Below are 20,691 nucleotides of genomic sequence, written 5' to 3'. Positions count from 1 at the left end.
ATCAAACTGCTACAAACAGTATATAGATGGAGTAATCCTAAGGGGTCAGGTATTAGGATGCAAAGATAAGCAGACAGTGTACAACTAGTAGAGGTCTTGTGGTGTTGAAGAGTTTGGACATTATGTTGAGTGGAAAGCAAAACCAAAGTTTTTAAGCAAAGAATAATTATGATAATATCTGAATTTTAGGGTCTTAAGTACATAATTCTGATGACAGTATTTAGAACAGGAAAAGAGAGGCAGGGAAATAAGTCTTGAGTCATAACAATAATCCGGGCAGAGGTATTAAGGGCCATCACTAGGGCAGTGGGCATGAGAATAGGGGACATAGGCAAAAGATGTTTGTAACCTGTTTGGTGATGGCCTAGAAAATGGGGCAGTGGGAGAAAAGCAGTCAGTCACATTTCTGAGCCTTCAGGCCTGAGCAACCAGAAAAGTGGAATTGTTGTTGAACAAGGGAGGAGGAGGAGGAGAAGGAAGATGTTTTGGAGAAGATATGTGGGTGTGTTTGCAAAGCAGTAAGTAATGAGGTATGGGATTAGGAGTGTAAGAGGCACTGTTTTGGCTGTGCTCTTCAGAAAGATGATAGTTGAAGCCATAGGGTTAAATGAGATCAAACACTAGCTAGATTGAGCGCAAGAATAGAACCTTGAGGGCAAGAGTTAATGGAAAGGGGGTCACTGAAGAGACTGAGGATTAGAGAAGACTCAATAGAGTGTAGACTCTGACAGAGGAGAGAATTTTAGTTCTATTTTCAGCTTGTTTGGTTTGAGGTTCTATAGGATATCTCTGTAAGAAGGTGGTTATGATTGTGTCTTAGACTCTCAAAATTGGAGGCTCAGACTTCTCAGACTTTAACATGGCAGTGAGGAAGCAAAAAAAACCCCCCAGCTATACTGTAAGGCCACACAGAGACTGCAGTAGAGTTTAGGCACTAGAAGGATTCAAGCAGCCCTAGAGATTGGACTGTTTCTGATTCGCTTGTTGGTAGTTTATGTTCTGCTGTTAAGGATTACAGCTTCTCTCATTCTCTTTGTTTAATTACTGCTCCTGCCCTTCCCAGTTGGCCTCAGACCAAGGATACCTGAGACAGCACCAGGATACCTGAGACAGTAGTTAAAAACCAAGATTCCTAGGCTCCACCCCAGTGTGGAGGAATGCGGGAGCGAAGGTAGAATGGAGTGTGCACAGGAAGCCCAGGAATCTTTTTTTTTTTAAGATGGTACCAGGGATTGAACCTGGGACCTCATATGTGCAAAACAGGTGCTCGACCACTGAGGTACACCCACTCCCTAGGAATCTTTTTTTTTTTTTTTAACCAGTTTTTTTGGTAGATGTTACTAAAGCTTACAATTCATCCGAAGTGTACAATCAGTGGTATTTGGAGAAATCTGCTTTTTAAGTATATTAGGTGATTTTTATGTATGATGAAGTTTGAGAACTAGTCACTGGTCCACATTTTTCCTCTATTGACATTTTTAGATGAAAAATTCTTTGTTATGGGGAGCTATCTTGGGCATTGGAGGATATTAAGCAGCGTTCCTGACCTTAACCCACTAGATGCCAGTAAAACATACCTACGCCCAGTTAGGACAATCAAAAATGTCTCCAGATATTGCCAGAGGACCCCTAGGGCTAAAATTGCCCCTGGTTGACAACCACTGTTCTGCCTAATAGTTTCTTCTTGCTCATGATACTAATTTATTTATGGCCCCTATTGTGGTCTTCCTGGTTGTCTTTTCAGCTTCACCTCCCACCATGTTTCCTAGTCTGAATTTATAAGGGAGAGATTGATCTGCCTAATTGCCATTAATTCCTGTTTTAGAAGAACCTTGTGTACCAGGATGCTCTCTGGTTGCTGAACAGCTATGGATTGACTGCCCTTGATTGAGGAGCCCACTTCTAGTCCAGCCAGCTGTGGTCGAGGGGTGGGGAGGATAACTGTCACATAAAATGTGCCTTCTTCCTTCTGTTAAGAGTTTAGGAGTAAACTAGTAAGCATGCTTATTTAATACCTCCTTTTGTTTTGCTGTTCCCCTTGCTTATAGTACCATTCTTGTTTTTACTTAATGCCTACCTTTCCAAATCTCAATTTAAGTTCCAATTCATCCACAAAGCTCTATTTGCAAGAGCTTTGTCTCATACTGATGTTTCTCTTTTCTGAGGTTCTAGATCACAGATATAGTTTAGTGCTGAATTATCTTTTTGTATATGGGTATTCCATGCCTGTACCTTGTTCTCTGGGACAAAATCTTTCTGTTAGCCTGTATTTCTGTGACACTTTGTTTATTACTAGACATATGGATATCACTCAAGAAATACTACTCTTGGCATATTAGAATCAGTTATACCCTTTTAACACAAATACCACTATAAGAATAAGTTTCCATATAGCAAAATTATTAACTTGTGCTATTTTTGTTCCACTGATTTAGCAATAATCAAATGAGAATTAATTGGCATTATTTAGGAAGTTTCTGGTGTTTATGATGGTAGAATTTGATCTGTAGTTGGTATTTTTGTCCTTAATTAAGGTAGATTTAGGCATCCATCAGATCTTAGCAAGAAAAGAGATACAGCATAAAATAAGTACAGTGAGTGGATATTTGTTCCAAATCAAAAATATAAATAAGGAAAAAATAAAATTATATAAACCAAGATATTATAGTCTTTCTACTAAATGCTTATAGTATGGACTACTTACATTTAGCTCAACCTAAAGAAGTTGTCTAGACTCAAATGAAGAAATGTATGTTTAAGTAGTTTGGAAATTTAAAATACTAAATAATGCTGACATACTGTTTGCTTGTTGGCTGTAATTTCAAGCTAGAGGATCTTTCGTATGAATTGAATTTGTCTTGTTTATTGTAGGCAATCAGTAGGTATTGTTAAATGAATAGATGAGGGTATTTGAGTGGTAGGAATGAGATTACATTTAGTTGAATGTGTTTGTCACCCCTATGAGATTGTGGTTTAATTTATAGCATCTTTCAAGTTTATATAGGAATTACTAATTAAGTATGTGAATTGTAAGTACCTTATTCCCAAACTTTATAAATGATGCCCATGTTGGGTGGTGTGAATACTGAGATAAAAGATGTTTAAAATTCTTGTCTTTGAGTGATTATGTTAATAATGTATGAACACAAGATTATTAGGATTTACTTTTTTAAAAAAATTTTTATCGAAGTATATCATTCATACATGAACATAGATAAACAGTAAGTGTACAGTAAAAGTTGTGAACTTACAAAACAAACATGCATAACTTCATACAGCCGTCCCCTACATCAGCTCCCCCACCAATACTTGGCATTGCTGTGAGACATTTGTTAAACATTGTGAAAGAACATTGTCAGATTCTTACTGACTATAGTCTGTATCTTACATTTGGTGTATTTTTCCTCCAACCCACCCTATTATTATTTTTAAAAATATATTTTTATTGTTGAAGTTGTGAACTTGCAAAATAGTCATGCACATATGTACAATTCCCATGCAACATCAACACACCCCACTGTGGTGGAACGTTTGTTACAGATTATGAGATAACATTATCAGACTATTACCACCAACCATGGTCCGTAGCACACGTTTGGCACATTTCTTCCCTACTCCCTTATTATCCACACAGTACAGCTTTGGCATTGATGTAAGAATACTATATTATTGCTGTTACCATAGTCCATAAGGTCATATCAGTGGTATTTTTCCCATACTTCTCTACAGTCCCAACACCCTGCAATAGTGACTTACATCTGCTCTAGCTCACAGAAGAACACACTTGCATCTGTACCATCTGTACCATCAACCACAATTCTTACCCACCTCTGGGTTCATTGTGTTATTCAGTCCCTAGATTATTCTCTAATTTTCTTAAAATTGACATTTGCATCCTCAGACCATGCTTTCCAGCCACATTCCCATTTATAAACCAGCTGCTGCTCACATAATGTGTTGCCATCATTTCTATCCATTTCCACACTTTTATAGTCAAGTTAATTAAAACTTTACATACATAAAGCATCAATAGTCCTTCTCAGCCCTCCTCTTATTTCGTAATAACCTATACTCTAGGTTTTAACTCCATGCATTTTTTCTTCATACTTCATATTACTGAGATCATGCAATTTTTGTCCTTTTGTGTCTGGAAGACACTTAGCATAATGTCTTCAATATTCATCGTCTTACCATATGTATCCCAGTTTCAGTTCTTCTTACTGCAGCATAGTGTTGCATCACATGTATATCTCATTTTGCTTATCCATTCATTGGTTGATGGACACTTGGGTTGTTTCCATCCATCTTTTGGCAATTGTCAGTAATGCCACTATGAACATCAGTGTGCAGATGTCTGTTTGTGTCATAGTTTTCAGTTCTTCTGGACATAACTCCTAGTACAGGAATTGCTGGATCATATGGCAGTTCTTTATTTTTGTATATTTCCTCCACCCCACCCCGAGATGGCTCCCTTGTCTGTTTGCTCGTTATTCGTGCTTGTTGTTTGTTATCTGTTTTTGTTTTTTCTTTATGAGGCACTGGGAACCAAACCTGGGACCTTGTTTAATTTTTTTCTGTTTTTTTTTTTATTCTTTTGTATGTTTACTTTCAGAGACTATGTCTTCAAGCTCACCAGTCCTTCCTTCTGCCTCCTCAAATCTGCTGTTATATAACTCCAGTGTATTTTTTTTAAGAACTTGAAGTTTAATGAGTAAAAAAAAATGCAAATAGAAAGAAGTCCACTTTGTTTAATGTATAAAAAAGCATGAGTAGAACTAAAAGTGAATAAACATTATCACAATTGTTTACACCACTATCTAGTTCTTCATATTAACTTTGCTATTCAAACAACAGAAAGTAGGGGGCAATTTTAGGGATTGAGAAAGATTAAACCAAAAAAAACTTTTCTACCATGTTTATTCTTCTACACTGTATAGCTGTGCTCACAGAGATGGCTTCTTTTACTTCTCCACTGCGCAGAAATTCAGTTGTATATAAAATTGAACCTGCTGAAAAGCTGAGGGTGACTAGAAATGATGGATCCATATCCTGGTGCATTGTCATACAATTCAAACAATGGTGCAGCTACCAGCTTGTAATTTTTTGGGACTGCATACAAGGCTTTTCCTTAAAGTTGAACCAGAAACAGCTTCTTATGTTCCTTAGGCTTTGTAATATGTGCAGGAATATATGGATACTGAGGAGGTTCAAAATTTGGTCTCCACCAGTTATCAGTGCAGTCATCAATGACCCAGTCTTGCAGGACTCCATCCTTATGACCCAGTATCTTGTCAGTAAGCGTTTTGGTCCTTCAACTTCATCTTCTCCTGGGTTAAGTTTTCACCACCAGGTAGTTTGAAGAAAGTTGTTTCCAGTTACAGCAGTAACTCATGGAGTACCTGGTGTTTGTGTATAATCAGAACTCCTTCTGCTGTTGTCCTCATTCCAATGTTATCAGACTCCTCCCTCATGCACTGAAATCTGGCTGCAACAGAGCTGTCCTTCTCATAGAGGGGCTCTTTTGTACCAAATGTATAATTGGTAAGAGGGTACAGGTTGATGGTGCACTCCAAGGTGAGGGGCTTGGTCTGCTGGATGTACCTGTTGCCAAACTGGTTGACTCCCTGGGGCCAGCTGGTCTGCGAATGATTAGGCGGCACCCCAGACATGCCGGCAAGCTTGAGCACTGGCGGTGAGCGGAAAGGAGGAGGCAGGGGATACTATCCCCGTGCAGACAGTGATTATCTGCGTCCTGCTCAGCAGCCTTCACTCGCCATTAACATGAGAGCTCTCCAGTGTATTTTAAATTTCATTTATTGCACCTTTAATTCCCATACAATCTGCTGTTTTTCTATGTATGCTTTCAAATTCTTCTTTGTGCTCACCCAATATTTTCTTAATCTCTTTAGCTGTTTCATTGAATTTATTAAGGGGATTTGTTTGACCATCTATGATTAGTTTTCTTAACTCCTTTATGTCATCTAGAGGCTTCTCTTGTTCTTTTAACAGGGCCATATCTTCCTGTTTCTTGGTATGGATTGTAATTTTTTGTTGGTGACTTAGCATCTGATTTACTTGATATATTTATTCTGGGTGAAGTTTCTCTTTTTCAGGACTTTCTTGCCCTTTCTTCCTTGCTCGTTGTGTAGTAGGAACTGAGGATGTAGTTGGTACTGTACGCTGTGAAGGTTGAAGCTGCGTGCGTTGCCCCACGGACTGATGAAGCTTCTCCAACCTTTCTCCTTTGCCAGGGCTAGGGTCTGAATCACAACCGTGTTTAATAATCCAAGTCAGACAGACCAAGACTGTCTGAGGTTGCCTGGAGAGACTGATGAAGCTTCATGCCCTTTCCCCTCCTGCCTGGGGTGGGAATGGAGCTGCAGAGGTGGGCACCAGTCTCTGCTGTGTGGGTCCAAGATGACTGCAGTTGCAGTTGACATAGCACTGCCACTGGGGGTGGGGGTGGATCATCTGGACTACCCAACAATCTTAATTCATGTGGTCTGACTGTTCCTGCAGTTGCCCTAAGGGCTAAGGGAATACTATCCCTTACTGCCCTATAGAGGGTGGAAACGGAACCACCAACTCCTAACAGTTCAGTGTAGGGCGAAAGTGGATACTGTTGCCCAGAGGCTGAGGTAACACCAGCCCCGTCCTGTGCTGTTGGGGTCATGGGAGTGGATCCACAGGCACCCAATAGTTCAGTCCCTATAGGCTGAAAGTACCTGCCATTGTCTGGAGAGGCTGGGGAAACACCAGCTCCCTCCTGTCCTATTGGAGGGTGGGGGTGGATCCACAGGTACCCACCTGTCTAGGCTATGCAGGACAAAAGTGCTGCCGTTGCCTGGAACAGGATGGAGCTATAGGTATCTAACTGTTCAGTCTGTGTGGGCTGCAAGCACCTGCAGTTACACAGAGAAGCTGAGGAAACACAGTTCCCTTCTTATTCTGTTGGGGGGTTGTGATGGAGCTACAGGTGCCCAAGTGTCCAGTTTGTGTGGGCTGACAGCGCCTGCAGTTGTCCAGAGAGACTGAAAAAACCCCCAGCCCCCCGCCCCCATCCTGTGGAGCTGGAGGGGTGGAGGTGGAATTGAAAGCTCTCAACAAACCAGTGTGTGGGGGCTGAAATCACCTGCAGTTGCCCAGAGAGTCGGAGGGAACACAGCTTTTCTCTTTGCAGTCTGTACTGGCCTAATGTACTTGCAGTTGCCTAGCGAGGCTGGTGCAGGTCCCCCCTGTTTTCCTCCCTGTTGTATATGGGACTGGGGCTTAGGCTAGAACTTTATTCCGATCTGGATGGAAAGAAGCAGGTCCCTACCAGTGGTGATTTTTCAGTCAGCCCTGCTTCGCCTTGTGCTGGGGGTGGAGTTAACATGGCAGCTACTGGCTTCTTTCTGACTTGGTCAGGTTCAAAGTTTAGCTGTTCTTATGATTTTACTTCAGCCAGCTGAATTTACTAATCAGTAGCTGAAGTTGGTGCCCAGCCGACTCTTCCTTCCCTGTTTTTGGGAAAAGGAGCTTCCAATTCCAGCCACGGAATAGCTCCCAATATTCAGTGGAGTATGAATGCTCAGCAGCATGGAATGCTGTACTGATGAATCATCTCTGCAGATGGGCAGTCTCCTCCCTGCATTCTTCAAAGGATGTTGCAGAATGCTCTACTGGCCTCCTGGACCCCCCAAACAGGTGCTTTAGATAGCTCTAGGTGGTTACTAACTGCCCTGTAGCATGAGCTGATTCTTGGAGCTCTTACTCTGCTAGAGCTCCTTTCTCTGCTGCCATCTTGCTGGTTGTTAAACGTTTTAAGAATAACGGATAGGGAAACGGACTTTGGCCCAGTGGTTAGGGCATCCGCCTACCACATGGGAGGCCCGCGGTTCAAGCCCCGGGCCTCCTTGACCCGTGTGGAGCTGGCCCATGCATGCAGGGAGTGCCGTGCCACACAGGGGTGTCCCCCGCGTAGGGGAACCCCACGCGCAAGGAGTGCACCCATAAGGAGAGCCGCCCAGCGCGAAGGAGGGAGCAGCCCGCCCAGGAATGGCGCCGCCCACACTTCCCGTGCCGCCGCCGACAACAGAAGCGGACAAAGAAACAAGACGCAGCAAAAGACACAGAAAACAGACAACCGGGGGAGGGGAGGGGAATTAAATAAATAAAAATAAATCTTTAAAAAAAAAAAAGAATAGCGGATACAGTTCATTGCTGATAAATGCTTTAGTAAACTTGGAGTTGACCACTTCCATAACCCTTGACTGTAGGTATTACCAGTAAAGTAAAACTATGATGCCTGCTATTACGTTGCTATACAGCATGGTCCAGCATGGTTTTAGAAGTTCTTACAAATACAGTAAAAAAGGAAGAAAGGTGAAATGATTAGGGAAAGAACAGTAATTATTTACACATTGGGTAACATTATTAGTGTAAGGTAGCACGTAAGCACCATGGGAATGGAGGACTTGGTATCTTACTCACTTTTGCATCACAAGCACCTGGGGTGTGCCAAGTGCTAGACCCACAATTGAAAGCCTGCCAGAGTTAACAGGAGTTAATTAAGCAAGATTGAAGTTGAACTTGGTAGAAGGTAGCTGGCTTTTGTCTTGGGATGAACTCTCCAGCTGCAGGTCCTCTTTGTAATGCAATGTGGTTCGTGCAAAAATCAGTTTGTGGGGCCTCTTAGGTTGTAAAAACCCTCTTTTTTTATCTGTTGTGTTCAGTAATTTACTTTTTCCCTCTTTTCTCTTCGCAGTTCTAATTGTGGAGTGGTAAACATTTACAATCAAGATTCTTGTCTCCAAGAAACAAACCCAAAGCCAATAAAAGCAATAATGAACTTGGTTACAGGTGTTACTTCTCTGACCTTCAATCCTACTACAGAAATCTTGGCAATTGCTTCAGAAAAAATGAAAGAAGCAGTCCGATTGGTATATTTCTTCACCCTTTCTGTTTATCGTTACTTTTAAAAATTAAAGTTGAAAACATGGAAGGGTAATGAGAAAGGAGAGTGTTGGATTATTTTAAAAAGTGGCTTCTTTTGATGTAGAAATTACTGTAATTTTTGGGTGTGGTTGTAGAAATGATGCACATTAGCCATCAGATTTGTTCTTGGGAAAACTATGCTGTCCATTCTCAGTTACCCCACTTTAAGTGGTGGTCCTTATTTTCAGAGCTTTCTTTGAACATGAGGTTTGATATATTGAAAGATATTTAAGGCAAATACTTTGTTCTCTACAACATTCTTTTCTCATTCATCGTTTTTCAGACTTAATGGAGTGGAGGCAGTTCTTACATAATGAAAATAAACTGATCTTGAAAATCTGTAAAAATATTGCTATTTAAATAACTAGATATCATTTGTGAATGTACTTTTGGGTTGGGGGTCCCCAAGACCACCCTCAGGTTTGATGATTCATAAGGTAAGTTTATAGGACTCAGCATATAGTCTTACTCAGAGCTAAGATTTATTACAGTGAAAAGATGCAAGTTTTCTTGTCTGTGAATGATTCAGCAAAGGGAAATCAGCAAAGCAAAAAGGCACATGGGTTGAAGTCTGGAGGAAGCCAGGCGTACTCCTCTCCCAGTGGAGTCACTAGGACTTGTTTAATTCCTCTAGCAATGAGTTATGGCAGCACATGTGAAGTGTTATCTACTAGAGAAGCTCATTAAAAACTTAGTGCCAAGAGCTTTCTATTGGAGATAGTCACATAGGTATCCTCTGCTTAACATGTACCAAAGTTCCATACCCCACAAGGAAAGCAGGTGTTCATCTTCAACCACATTGTATAGATATTTTAGGGACAGTGAGCCAACCTTATCATTTAAGGAAACTTTTGTATCAAAAAGGCCTCCCTTGCTGCAAGCCTTTTGCAAAATAGCAGTTTCAGACCTGTATGGTAACTCTTCTGCACAACCTTAGATCTGAGCTTAAATGTCATCTCATTTCTGAAGTTTCCTAGCCCTTCATGCAAAATTTTCTCTAGGTGCTAGTTACATAGATGGCATAGAACTTTGAATATCAGTATTGCATTGTGCTAGTCTTACATGAATACTGTCAGATTATATATGCTTTATACAGTCTATGTTATTATCTTGCTCACTTAGCAAAGTCTTGCATATAATATATACCTCATCAGCTTTGTATAATAGTTTATAATTCACAAAGATTCCACAGAGAATTCAACAAAAAAATTTGGAGTCATAAAACAGTCATCAGAGGATTAACCCAAAGTCAGCAGCTTGTTAATAGCAGAATTATGATTTGAGATTCCATACTTTTTCTAATACTTCAGTGGTTTTCTAACTGAATTCCTCTGAGCCCTAGAATCTGGTTTCTGTAGGAGCTTCATATGGCAAGTAGGGCAAGGAGGAGGCTAAGCACCTACCTGTTACGATACAGAGCAGCTCCACTGTTGTCTGTGGTATATATTGGGATTCTGCATAAGCTTTGAGAAGAGAAAGGGTTCTACTGGAAAAAGAACTTGAAAAATTTGACATTTGAGTTTTATTGCCTTTTGTTAAGTGAATCATTTGATAAATGAGACATTTCTAATTCAAGTCAGCTTTAAGATTCCTGCTCTAATGGGGGTGGTATACTAGTACTTATTAACCTTTTATCATTTTAATGGTAGTAAATTGTTTTAGAAAACCATGGGATCTATATCCTTTTGACGTAAATATTCTGCAAGATGTATAGTACTCAGTTCTGCCTAGTTTGCTTCAGTGATCATGACAGCATTTATTTTTTTTATTGTGGCAAAATCACACAAGGAATTCATTAGTAACAGCCAAATCACATTTTTAAAATGGTAATCAACCGTAATATGTAATGGAGGAAAGGCAGGCATAGCAGCTTCAGAATGCCTCAGTGATAAGAGGATTAGTATCATTAAATGCAATCACTTACAATGATCTAAACAGTTTTTTTTTTTCATCCCAGCACAAAGCAGTGGGTATAAATTTTAAGTCATTGCACTAGTAGGGGACCCAGAAGTTGAATTATTATCATGTCTACTCTCATGGATGTAATAGAAAGTTGTGGAACTTCTTACCCATTAATCAAGGATGAATAAGCTTTTACTTGTTGAGGTTTATTTATTTATTTTTAACTTGTTGAGTTTTGATGCCTGGGTCCTTAAATGTTGTAACAGAAATGGTGCTGGAGATACAGCAAACTTTCTAAGTGAAAGAAGTTGGGTCTTTGTGGGAGTTTTTCTCAATAGTTCAATTACAGTTTTAAATACAGGACCTATAAAGACAAGTAGAAGTGTGGCAGAGGTCTACCCAGATGGGATTGTTGGTCTGAGAGAAAATATATTAATGCAGTGAGAGATTATAGTGGGGAAATCTGGAAGTATTAAGTTGGTGTGTCTCCTTTCTCAGAAGGAACAGACTGGCATGTTGTGTAGATAGATGAGTAGCCACTGTATTTGATTTTGTAGGTTATTTGTTGCACAGGCCACCACATCTAAGGGAACACCATTCATATGGATTTTATGAATGTGTGCATTTATCACACTATATCTTTCTGTTCTGTTAATTCAGCTACAGGAATACATAGCTTCCTTCTGGTTAAAATAGCCTTTAAAATTTTGCTCTGTGTGTTTTACCCCAGTTTTTGCCCTGCAGTGGCTCTCCCTATTTGTTATAAGCAATTGACTTGATTAAAAAGTTACATGAATCCAAATTAGGAGGCCAGTTTTTCCTATTTTGGTTGAAAATTAAAGGGGTAGTTTCATATAATTATCTTTAAGAGTTCACTCACGTAGAGAAGGTTGGTTCCATTATATTTTGATTCGAAAGAGTCAGAAAGCAGCTCCCTAAACTTCAGAGTCATGCTGGGAGAGTTAATGAGTGAATATCTGAGGCATAGTTTAAAGAGTATCATGGGGTATATAGGGTGAAACAAAAGGCATAGAGCAGGTCTGTTATTGTCACGTGCAGTAAATGGTTATTTCTTAATGTTCTGTACCAATGATGCTTTGGGTTTCCTGTTCATGGTTAGTACACACTTGGTAAACTTCTGATAAAATATAATTAAGCCATGCCATTTATTAAAAATTAATGTAATGTGCATTCCCACATTAAGTGTAAATATATTTTGCAATTCCATATTGTGTTTTCTTTCTGGAAAACACAAGAGTCTACTTTATGAAGTGTGTTCTCTTTTTTTTTAAATAAGTAATCTCTCAAGGAACCTGTAGAGAGAGTGATATTTAAGAATTTGAAAAGTTAAGATCAAATTGGGATACTGCCACCTTCTTAGCTCTAATGAGTCAGGACCACTTCTCATTAACCCTAATGCATTAGTACCTGCCTTCTGGGAAAGTTGAGAATAATTGAACATGGCTTAGAGATTCACTGTAAACTTTATATTGAATTGGACCTAGTGAGTGACTGACTGAAACCTGTTTAATAGATGTATATATCCATGGGTTTTACCTAGCCCTTGTCTATGAAAATCACCTTAATTGGCTATTATAAAATCTCATCTAAAAGAGTTGAGGATGACAGACTATTAAGATGAATAGCTGAATGATAACTGTGTTTGAATATGAATGTACCATATTTCTTAGAAGAGCTAGAGGACATTTGGAAGTGAGAGTTGTTCTTACCCTAGACTGTTTAGGTAATTGTTTCCACCCCTGGGTTTTATTCATTCACAAATTGGTTGACTTGTCTTGCCTGTCTCCCAGTTGGACCCCTTTTCCCTAGGAAGTGGCGCTCTCTTGGAGAAAGAGATGGTATCCTTTCTCAGGCTTAGGCCTGACCTTCAGTTGTGCTTCAACTCTATTTAAATTGAATGGAGTATTTCACTTGATGAATCAGGTTTTCATGATTTAGCTCTCCTCAGGAGAGATTGCAAAAGGGAAAGAATATGTCACATAGTTGAAAAATGAAAGTGTAAAAGGAAAGTATATGATATTGGAAAACTTGTTATGACTGCCTAGGCTTCAGTTATATGAAGTCAGATTCATTCTTCATAATGGTTAAGGTATCTGTAACTTTTGGTTGAATTTCATTATTTTTAAAATTTCGTCAGTAAGTTGAAGCATTAATGAATATAACCATTGACTTTTCACTTTGGTTTATTCATTCAGCAAACATTGGAATCTTAACAGTGTTTCCCAGTTCTTAAAATTTAAAACTTTTTCTTATTTCCTGCAGGTTCACCTTCCTTCCTGTACGGTATTTTCAAACTTTCCAGTAGTTAAAAAGAAGAATATTTCTCTTGTTCATACCATGGATTTTTCTCCCAGAAGTGGGTATTTTGCCTTGGGGAACGAGAAGGGCAAGGCCCTGATGTATAGGTAGGTATAATTTACATTTAAAGGTCAGAGATGCCTGTAGACTGCTTTGGAAACATGAAGAGAGATTTGTTATATTCCCGGCCTTTAATAAATTATAGGCTGTTCAGCTTGACTTTCATCTTCATTATCCAGCAAAATATGCTTTTTTGTTGTTTTTTTAATCATAAAATGTTGTTAGCAGGAAGGTTCACCTGGGAAATTTTAATTTAATAAGCTGTATTGAGAATGTCAGATTGATGAAGAGTAGCCACTTTAATGATACTGTCTCTTTCTTGGTTCCTTATGTTTAGATTAACCTTTTTTGATTTGGCAATTCACTATTTACTCCACTAGATTCAAGTGATTTTTTTAAAAAGGTGTTTCTTTCCCTGCAGCTGTAAGCTATAAATAAAGGATGTTAGCCACAAAGATATTCAAAAGTTATATGCTCAGGGGAGGACAGACCAGTATGTCAAGTCCTCAGTTTTGTTGCAAGTAACTATGAATCTGGTCCTGCAAGGAGTGAAGCCTGGTGGTTGCTGTGGGTCCATGTGGGGAAGGGGAAGAAGGAATAGAATAGAAGAAACAGGTGACCTTTTGAGGGCGATGGAAGCGTTCTACATGATCTTGCAGTGATGGATATAGGCCATGTTAGTGTCATCAAAATTTATAAAAGTATGTGAAACAAAATATAAACCATAATGTAAACCATTGGCCATGGTTGGTAGCTGTGTTACAATATTTGACTCCTTTGTTTTCTTATTCTCCCCCCGCCCCCCCCCGGTTGTCTGCTCTCTGTCCATTCGCTGTGTGTTCTTCTGTGTCTGTTGTATTCTCAGGAACCCATCTTGGGATCTTCCGGAGTGGGAGAGAAGTGATCATTCTCTTGCTCCACCTCAGTTCCCTAGCTCAGTTGTTTCTTCTCTGTGGCTCTTTTTTTTGTTGCATCATCTTGCTGTGTCAGCTCTCTGTGTGGGTGGCACCACTCTGGGTGGTCTGCTTTCCTGGGTGGGGGTGCACTCCACTGTGTGGGGGCCACTCCTTGCGTGGGGGATACCCTTGTGCAGGGCAGCACTCCCTTGCATGCGGCAGCACTCCACATGGGCCAGCAGGCCCTGGGTATTGAACCCTGGACCTCCTATGTGGCAGGTGGAAGCTCTGTCCCTTGAGCCACATCTGCTTCGCTGTTACAATGTTTTGTTTTTTAAGATTTATTTTATTTCCCTCCCTTCCCCCCCCTGCCCCACCCCTGCCGGTTTTTTTGCTCTCTGTGTCCATTCGCTGTGTATTTTTCTGTGTCTGCTTGCATTATCGGGCAGCACTGGGAAACTGCGTCTCTTTTTTGTTGCCATCCTCTTGCTGCGTCACCTCTCCATGTGTGTGGCGCCACTCCTGGGCGGGCTGCGCTTTTTTCAAGCTGGGTGGCTCTCCTTGCGGGGCACATTCCTTGTGCATGGGGTACCCCTACATGGGGGTGCCCCTGTGTGGCTCGGCACTCCTTGCACATGGCAGCACTGCGCACGGGCCAGCTTACCACATGGGTCAGGAGGCCCTGGGGATCGAACCCTGGACCCTCCATATGGTAGGGGGATGCTCTTATCAGTTGAGCCACATCTGCTTCCCCGTTAAAATATTTGTATATCACTTATAACAGATGTACCTTCCACATATAAAATGTTATTAATAGGGGAAGGGGGAAAAGGGAGAGGATTTTGGATTATCTGGGAATCCCTTATATTCTGTATGGGACTTCACTGTGACCTAAAATTTCTTTGAATACAAAATGAAAAAAGTAAGACATTGGGGGAATAAATGGAAGAAAATATCACTGTACATACAAGACAACAGATCTTAGAGTTTAAAAAAAAAGTTACATGCTCTGTCCAGATTTTTTTTCTGCATCCAACATATAAAATGGAAACAAAATCTAATTGCATTATGGCTATGGGATATAGGTGACAAGGTGGCTCTTCAGAGAGAAACAAATAACTCTTAGTAGAAACCATTGACTTAAATCATTGTCTCCTTTCCTTGCTTGTATGTGTTGATAATAAATGCCATAAGGGCCCTGTGTCTTTATGACATTTATATGTTTTAGGGAAGGCCTACTTTAAAAATAAACAAATCTGGGGTGAAGAAAAGGAGTAGTGTAAACTGGTTTTGAGGAGATACTTATGAAAAGAAAATAGAGAAAACAGTGATGTTAAAGTTCTACTAACTTGAAAAAGGAAAATGGGTTATTCCAGGAAAATGGATCATTCCATCAGACCCATCTCAGATCATTTTGGGAGAGGTTCTCTATCTCAGGATTATAAAAGGATGCAGATTCTTATTGAACACTTTGAAATTCTCTTCCAAAGCTTTGGTTAAAATAACTGAATTTTTCTTTTCTCTAAGCAAGCCTCAAAGGCAATCAGATATTTTACCAGATCATCGCTCTCTAAGATGAGACACTGTTTCTAGCTATGCTAACAAGTGGGTTGGACTGACAGCATTTCTATTGGGTATGACTGATCATGTATTTCATAGATTCCAGTTTGAGCAATCTTAGTGCTTTTGCCTAAAATCCGAGACATTAGGATCTTTGACAGTTTCAGACTGACTAGCTTCCGGGCAAGAATGATTGTCATTACACTTTTTAAGTCTTTTTTTTTTTTTTTTTTGCATAAATTGCTATCATGAAAAAAATAATTAAATCTTGCCATTCAGTGATTTGATTAATAATACTGTGGGAATTACAAAGTTGTTTAGATGACTTATTTCTTTTTCAGGTTGCACCATTACTCAGACTTCTAAAGAGATTATTTTAAGTAAGGAAATCCTTTTTTAATTATTTCTATAGGTTTTAAGGTTAATACTTACTGCTGTCAATTGGCAAAATAAACCACATTGGGTGATATTGTTTCTCTGTCCTTGGGTTGCTGCATTGTTTGATGGGGCTTGAGGTGAAAGTAGATCAGGAAGACTCTAGCTATACTTGAATATCTTTGGGAGAATTTATTATCCTAAATCATGACAGTCTGGATCTCTTCTTCTGAGGTCAGATCTCTAATTATTGTGTTCATTAATGGACCTCAAAAGTATAATTGCTGAATATGTTTATAATCTACAAAAGAGACTAGCAGAGAGCTTTCTTCAGGTAGAATTATGGTTTATCTGAGCTCAAACACTTTTATTTTGTATGTGTTTCTTGAGTGATTACTGGTGGCTTCCTCTGTATCATGCTAGTTAATGATTGGCTCTTAGTTTCGCTGCCCAATATTTAAAATAGTAAGACATGCTTCCCTTCCTGTGGCTTGATCTTTGACCTTAGATAAGGTGGTGATTTTGAGGTTGAGCTTTGCATTTAGCCTGATAAATCACAATTGACTGTTAGTCTTTCTTGATCTTCATGAATGTTAGTCAGAGACTGGTTGGAGTACATTGGCAGATACATTTTTTGAAGATAGAGCAATTTTGAGCAAAGCTTCAGTCAGGTGGAGAAAGCAGCCTAGCTCTTCTGCCTCCCAAATTGAATTGCCAATGCATGTTGTTTGTTGATGAGGTCACTCTTCATAAGGTATATAATTTCTCCTGTTCTTTCCTCAGATCCATGTGAGCCTCAAGAGAAGCCCATCCTGATACAGCTTTTCAGAAACTTTCCTGAATGTGTGGTAGTAGTTGATTGGTGATTTATTGAGCCAGGTGTGTTTAAGTTAACAGTCTTAATAAACATATGGTGACTTTTGTTTGAAAATAAGTGGTTCATCCTCCACTTGTGCACACACATACAAACTTGGATGCATTCATTTTAAGAGTAAACATGGGCGTGGTATATGAATACATCTCAGTAAAACTGCTTAATGAACAACTGTGCAAGAAAAGCCAGAAATAGTAGCTATGTACAGCAAGGGAAACAGATTGAGAGGTGAAAAATCTTCTTGTCTATTTTTTTGTTATTATTATTGAATAATAAATTTGCTCTAATAATGATTGAAGTGATGAATGCTCAACTGTATTATTATACCAAATACCATTTATTGTACACTTTGGATGAATTGTATGATTTATTAATATGTACCAATAAAATTGATTTGTTTAAAAAAAAAAAAAAAGGGGGTGCGGGGGTGCCCAGAGATGTACTTGCCAAATGCAATGGATCTGTCATGATGATGGGAGGGAGTGTTGCTGGGGGGGGGGGGGGAGAGGTGGGGTGGGGGTGGTAGGGTTCAGTGGGACCTCATATATATATATTTTTAATGTAATATTATTACAAAGTCAATAAAAAATAAATAAATAAAAAAAAAGAAACAGAACATTATTGGCACTAAAAAAAAAACCCCAGCGAAACAGCAGAAAGTCCCCCAGTTATGTCAATATCTTACCTGGACTGATGTTTCCTGTAAGTAATGACATCCCTGCCTGCCCCACCATCTCCATTTAAGAGAACTTTGCCGAGGGGCAAGAGTTTTTTAAAATGCTGAGTCTTTTTCTTCTTTTTCCATCAAAATAGGTGTTCTCTCACACCCCACCCCCCAAAAAAGTAAACATGAGAGATTGGAAACACCTGTAGGTGGTCAAAAATAAATAGGCAGATGTGCTCATACTTCACAGTTAACTGGCTAATGTTTGCCCCTTTCCCAGCAGAGATTTCTCTGTTTCAGGATTTTGGCCAAACAGGCTCTGATGCACTATGGAGATCAGTGGAGTTTGGAGGTGAGAGCTCATGGAGTGAATTTTGAACTTCCAAGTCATCTTGGAATGGTGATTGTGGAAACAAAAGGACTTTTCTGAGCTTAGCATGTCAAATGGTTGTCATTATTACTTAGGGTACAGGAGCATATGAAAACCCAGTACACTTGTCCTACTAATTTTTAGCCACTCCCCTTCATGGAAATGTTTGTTACACCAACTTAAATATTTCATTTAATTTAGTTTCCAAAACTGACCATTGGTACCATAATTCTTTATAGTGTAGCCTTGCTTTAGACTAGTTTCTTTGTTTCTTAAATTTGGCACTTTATCAAGTATTGAAGAAGGGTTAAAAGGATTAAGGTTAAAGGGATTAAGGGCTGTCGAGAAGTATCAGTTAGGTCTCATAGCTTTCATCCCATCTCCCTGCAAGATATACATATATACAGTTAGTAGTACAATTATAAAAAGTGCTTTCATCAAGGTTTTTTTTTTCAAGGTTTTAATAATAGGGTGGTATATGGGAATCCTGTATTTTATGTATGATTTTTCTGTAAACCCACAACTTCTCTAAAAAACAAAAATAATAATCTCAACAATAAGGGTAGAGGAGTTTTTCCAAAGACAAATAATGCCTCTAGGGAAGTGGACTTGGCCCAGTGGTTAGGGCGTCCATCTACCACATGCAAGGTCCGCGGTTCAAACCCTGGGCCTCCTTGACCCGTGTGGAGCTGGCCCATGCGCAGTGCTGATGCACGCAAGGAGTGCCGTGCCACTCAGGGGTGTCCCCTGCGTAGGGGAGCCCCACGCGTAAGGAGTGTGCCCCATAAGGAGAGCAGCCCAGTGCGAATGAAAGTTCAGCCTGCCCGGTAATGGCTAATGGCGCCACACACACGGAGAGCTGACACAACAAGATGACGCAACAAAAAGAAACACAGTTTCCCGTGCGCTGACAACAACAGAAGCAGACAAAGAAGAACACGCAGCAAATAGACACACAGAACAGACAACTTGGGGGGAGGGGAGAGAAATAAATCTTAAAAAGAAAAAAAAATAATGCCTCTGCCCAGAAAAGTTATAGCTCCCACTTACTATATTCAAACAAAAAGATCACTAGAAGGTTTCTTCAGTGTCCAAGGCCCTTCCTGGTGTTCTGGAGATGACCCAACGCATTCTAATAATAGGTGTGAGCTATGTTAACATCCCAACATCAGCCCAAAAGAATATTTTCTATTAAGGTGGGCTGTTGTTTTATAATTAAGGAGAACTTCCTTTCCTTTGTTAGTGTTATTTTCCATAGCAAATTATAGAATATTAATGCTGCTTCCCTCCCTCTCTCCTGAGATGACTCCCTTCTCTTTCTACTTGTCTGCTTTCTGTGTCTGCTCATCTCTGCTCATTCTTTTTTTTAAGGAGGCACTGGGAAGTGAACCTGGGACCTCTCATATGGGAGGTGGATGCCCAATTGTCTGAGCCATATCTGCTCCCTGCTCATTGTGTCTGCTCATTTGTCAGCTTGTTCGGTCAGCTTGTCTTCTTTAGGAGGCACTGGAACCTCCTATGTGGGAAGCAGGTGCTTGAGCCACATCTCCATATTAATGTTTTTTGAAACCAGTTGACTTGTTAGTGCTCTTTCTCTCTTGGGTTGCTAGAGGGCAGCAGTGGATTATGTGAGTAACTGAAGGTAAGGCTTTTTGTAGCTTTTTACTATCACCTTCAACTTTCGCTGTATCATTGTTTCAGAAATGAACAGCAAGCCTTAAATATTCTAATTTAACACAAGGTTTCCAGTTCCCAAGAGCTTGGGGATTTATGGGAATTAACCCTTTGTGGCATTTGGAGGTCATGAATTCCAGAAAGAGATTGTTTGTAAACTGGTCTTTTCCTCTGGGCGTGATACCCTTTGTATTATATTCAGCTGAGATGTCTTTGATTGAATTACGTTAAAGTCAGGGCTTTGATTCAACCACATCAGTAGAGTGTAACTCAGTTTAAGGCCCCGCCCCCTTTGTGGGCTATATAAATAGACACTCAAAAAGGCACACAAAAGGCGGCACAGGAAGAACGAGAGCTCCATAGACAAGGAAGAGGAAGAAACTTGGTCATTTTGGTCCTGCCATGTTCAGAAAGGAGAAGGCTCAAACAGCTAAAGCCTTAGGGAGAGCAGAGCTATTTACCTGATAGTTTGCAGCTGTGAGGAGACCAGAGCCCTGAATGGCTGAGAAGGCTGGAAAGAGATGAGCCCTCCAGCCTACAGCTGAGATGGGAAGAATCTGGGCCCATGGAGCCTTAAGAGGAAGAGAAAGGCTGAACCCTCGTAGAGATTGGCAACCATCTTGCTTCAACACATGACAGTAGACTTTGGTGAGAAAAATACCTCATATGGTACCTTGAGTTGGACTCTTCAGGGCCGTTTAACTATAAGCTTTTACCCCAAATAGATACTCTCTATAAAAGCTAACAGATTTCTGGTACTTTGCTTTAGCACCCCTTTGGATGACTAATACATCATTCTAGAGAAAATGATGCAGAGTTTAGGTTTTAATGCTACTTTCTTAAAATCTGTAGATCATTTTTATTCACTACTAGGAGTAAAGAATTCTCAGTTCTAATGTCCAAGATAAGACTAGCGTGCTCTCTGTTCTGTAGGCAGAGATGATGCTACCAGTCCATGTCTTGTTTTTTAATTCCCCCCCCCCCAATGGGAATTCCTCAGTGGGAGTTAGGAATTTGAGTA

General features: G+C 39.9%; 1 protein-coding gene and 1 pseudogene across 1 annotated transcript in view; one reads left to right on the top strand and one right to left on the bottom strand.

The window, feature by feature from the left end:
• Positions 1–17,377, top strand: part of UTP18 (UTP18 small subunit processome component) — a 56,286-nt gene extending 38,909 nt beyond the window's left edge. Inside the window, exons 11-14 of the mRNA XM_004480453.4 lie at positions 8,747–8,921; positions 13,162–13,304; positions 16,055–16,093; positions 16,872–17,377. Of these exons, the coding sequence (XP_004480510.1) occupies positions 8,747–8,921; positions 13,162–13,304; positions 16,055–16,079 (343 nt within the window). The 3' untranslated portion in view covers positions 16,080–16,093; positions 16,872–17,377. The remainder of the gene's footprint in view (positions 1–8,746; positions 8,922–13,161; positions 13,305–16,054; positions 16,094–16,871) is intronic.
• On the bottom strand, positions 4,886–5,669 carry LOC101419676 (cleavage and polyadenylation specificity factor subunit 5 pseudogene; annotated as a pseudogene).
• Positions 17,378–20,691: the final 3,314 nt, after the last annotated feature.

The sequence above is a fragment of the Dasypus novemcinctus genome, chromosome 21 (genome assembly GCF_030445035.2).
Source record: "Dasypus novemcinctus isolate mDasNov1 chromosome 21, mDasNov1.1.hap2, whole genome shotgun sequence".
Classification (NCBI taxonomy): Eukaryota; Metazoa; Chordata; class Mammalia; order Cingulata; family Dasypodidae; genus Dasypus; species Dasypus novemcinctus.
The sequence above is the reverse complement of the archived record's forward strand: the minus strand, read 5'-3'. Positions and strand labels throughout refer to the sequence as shown.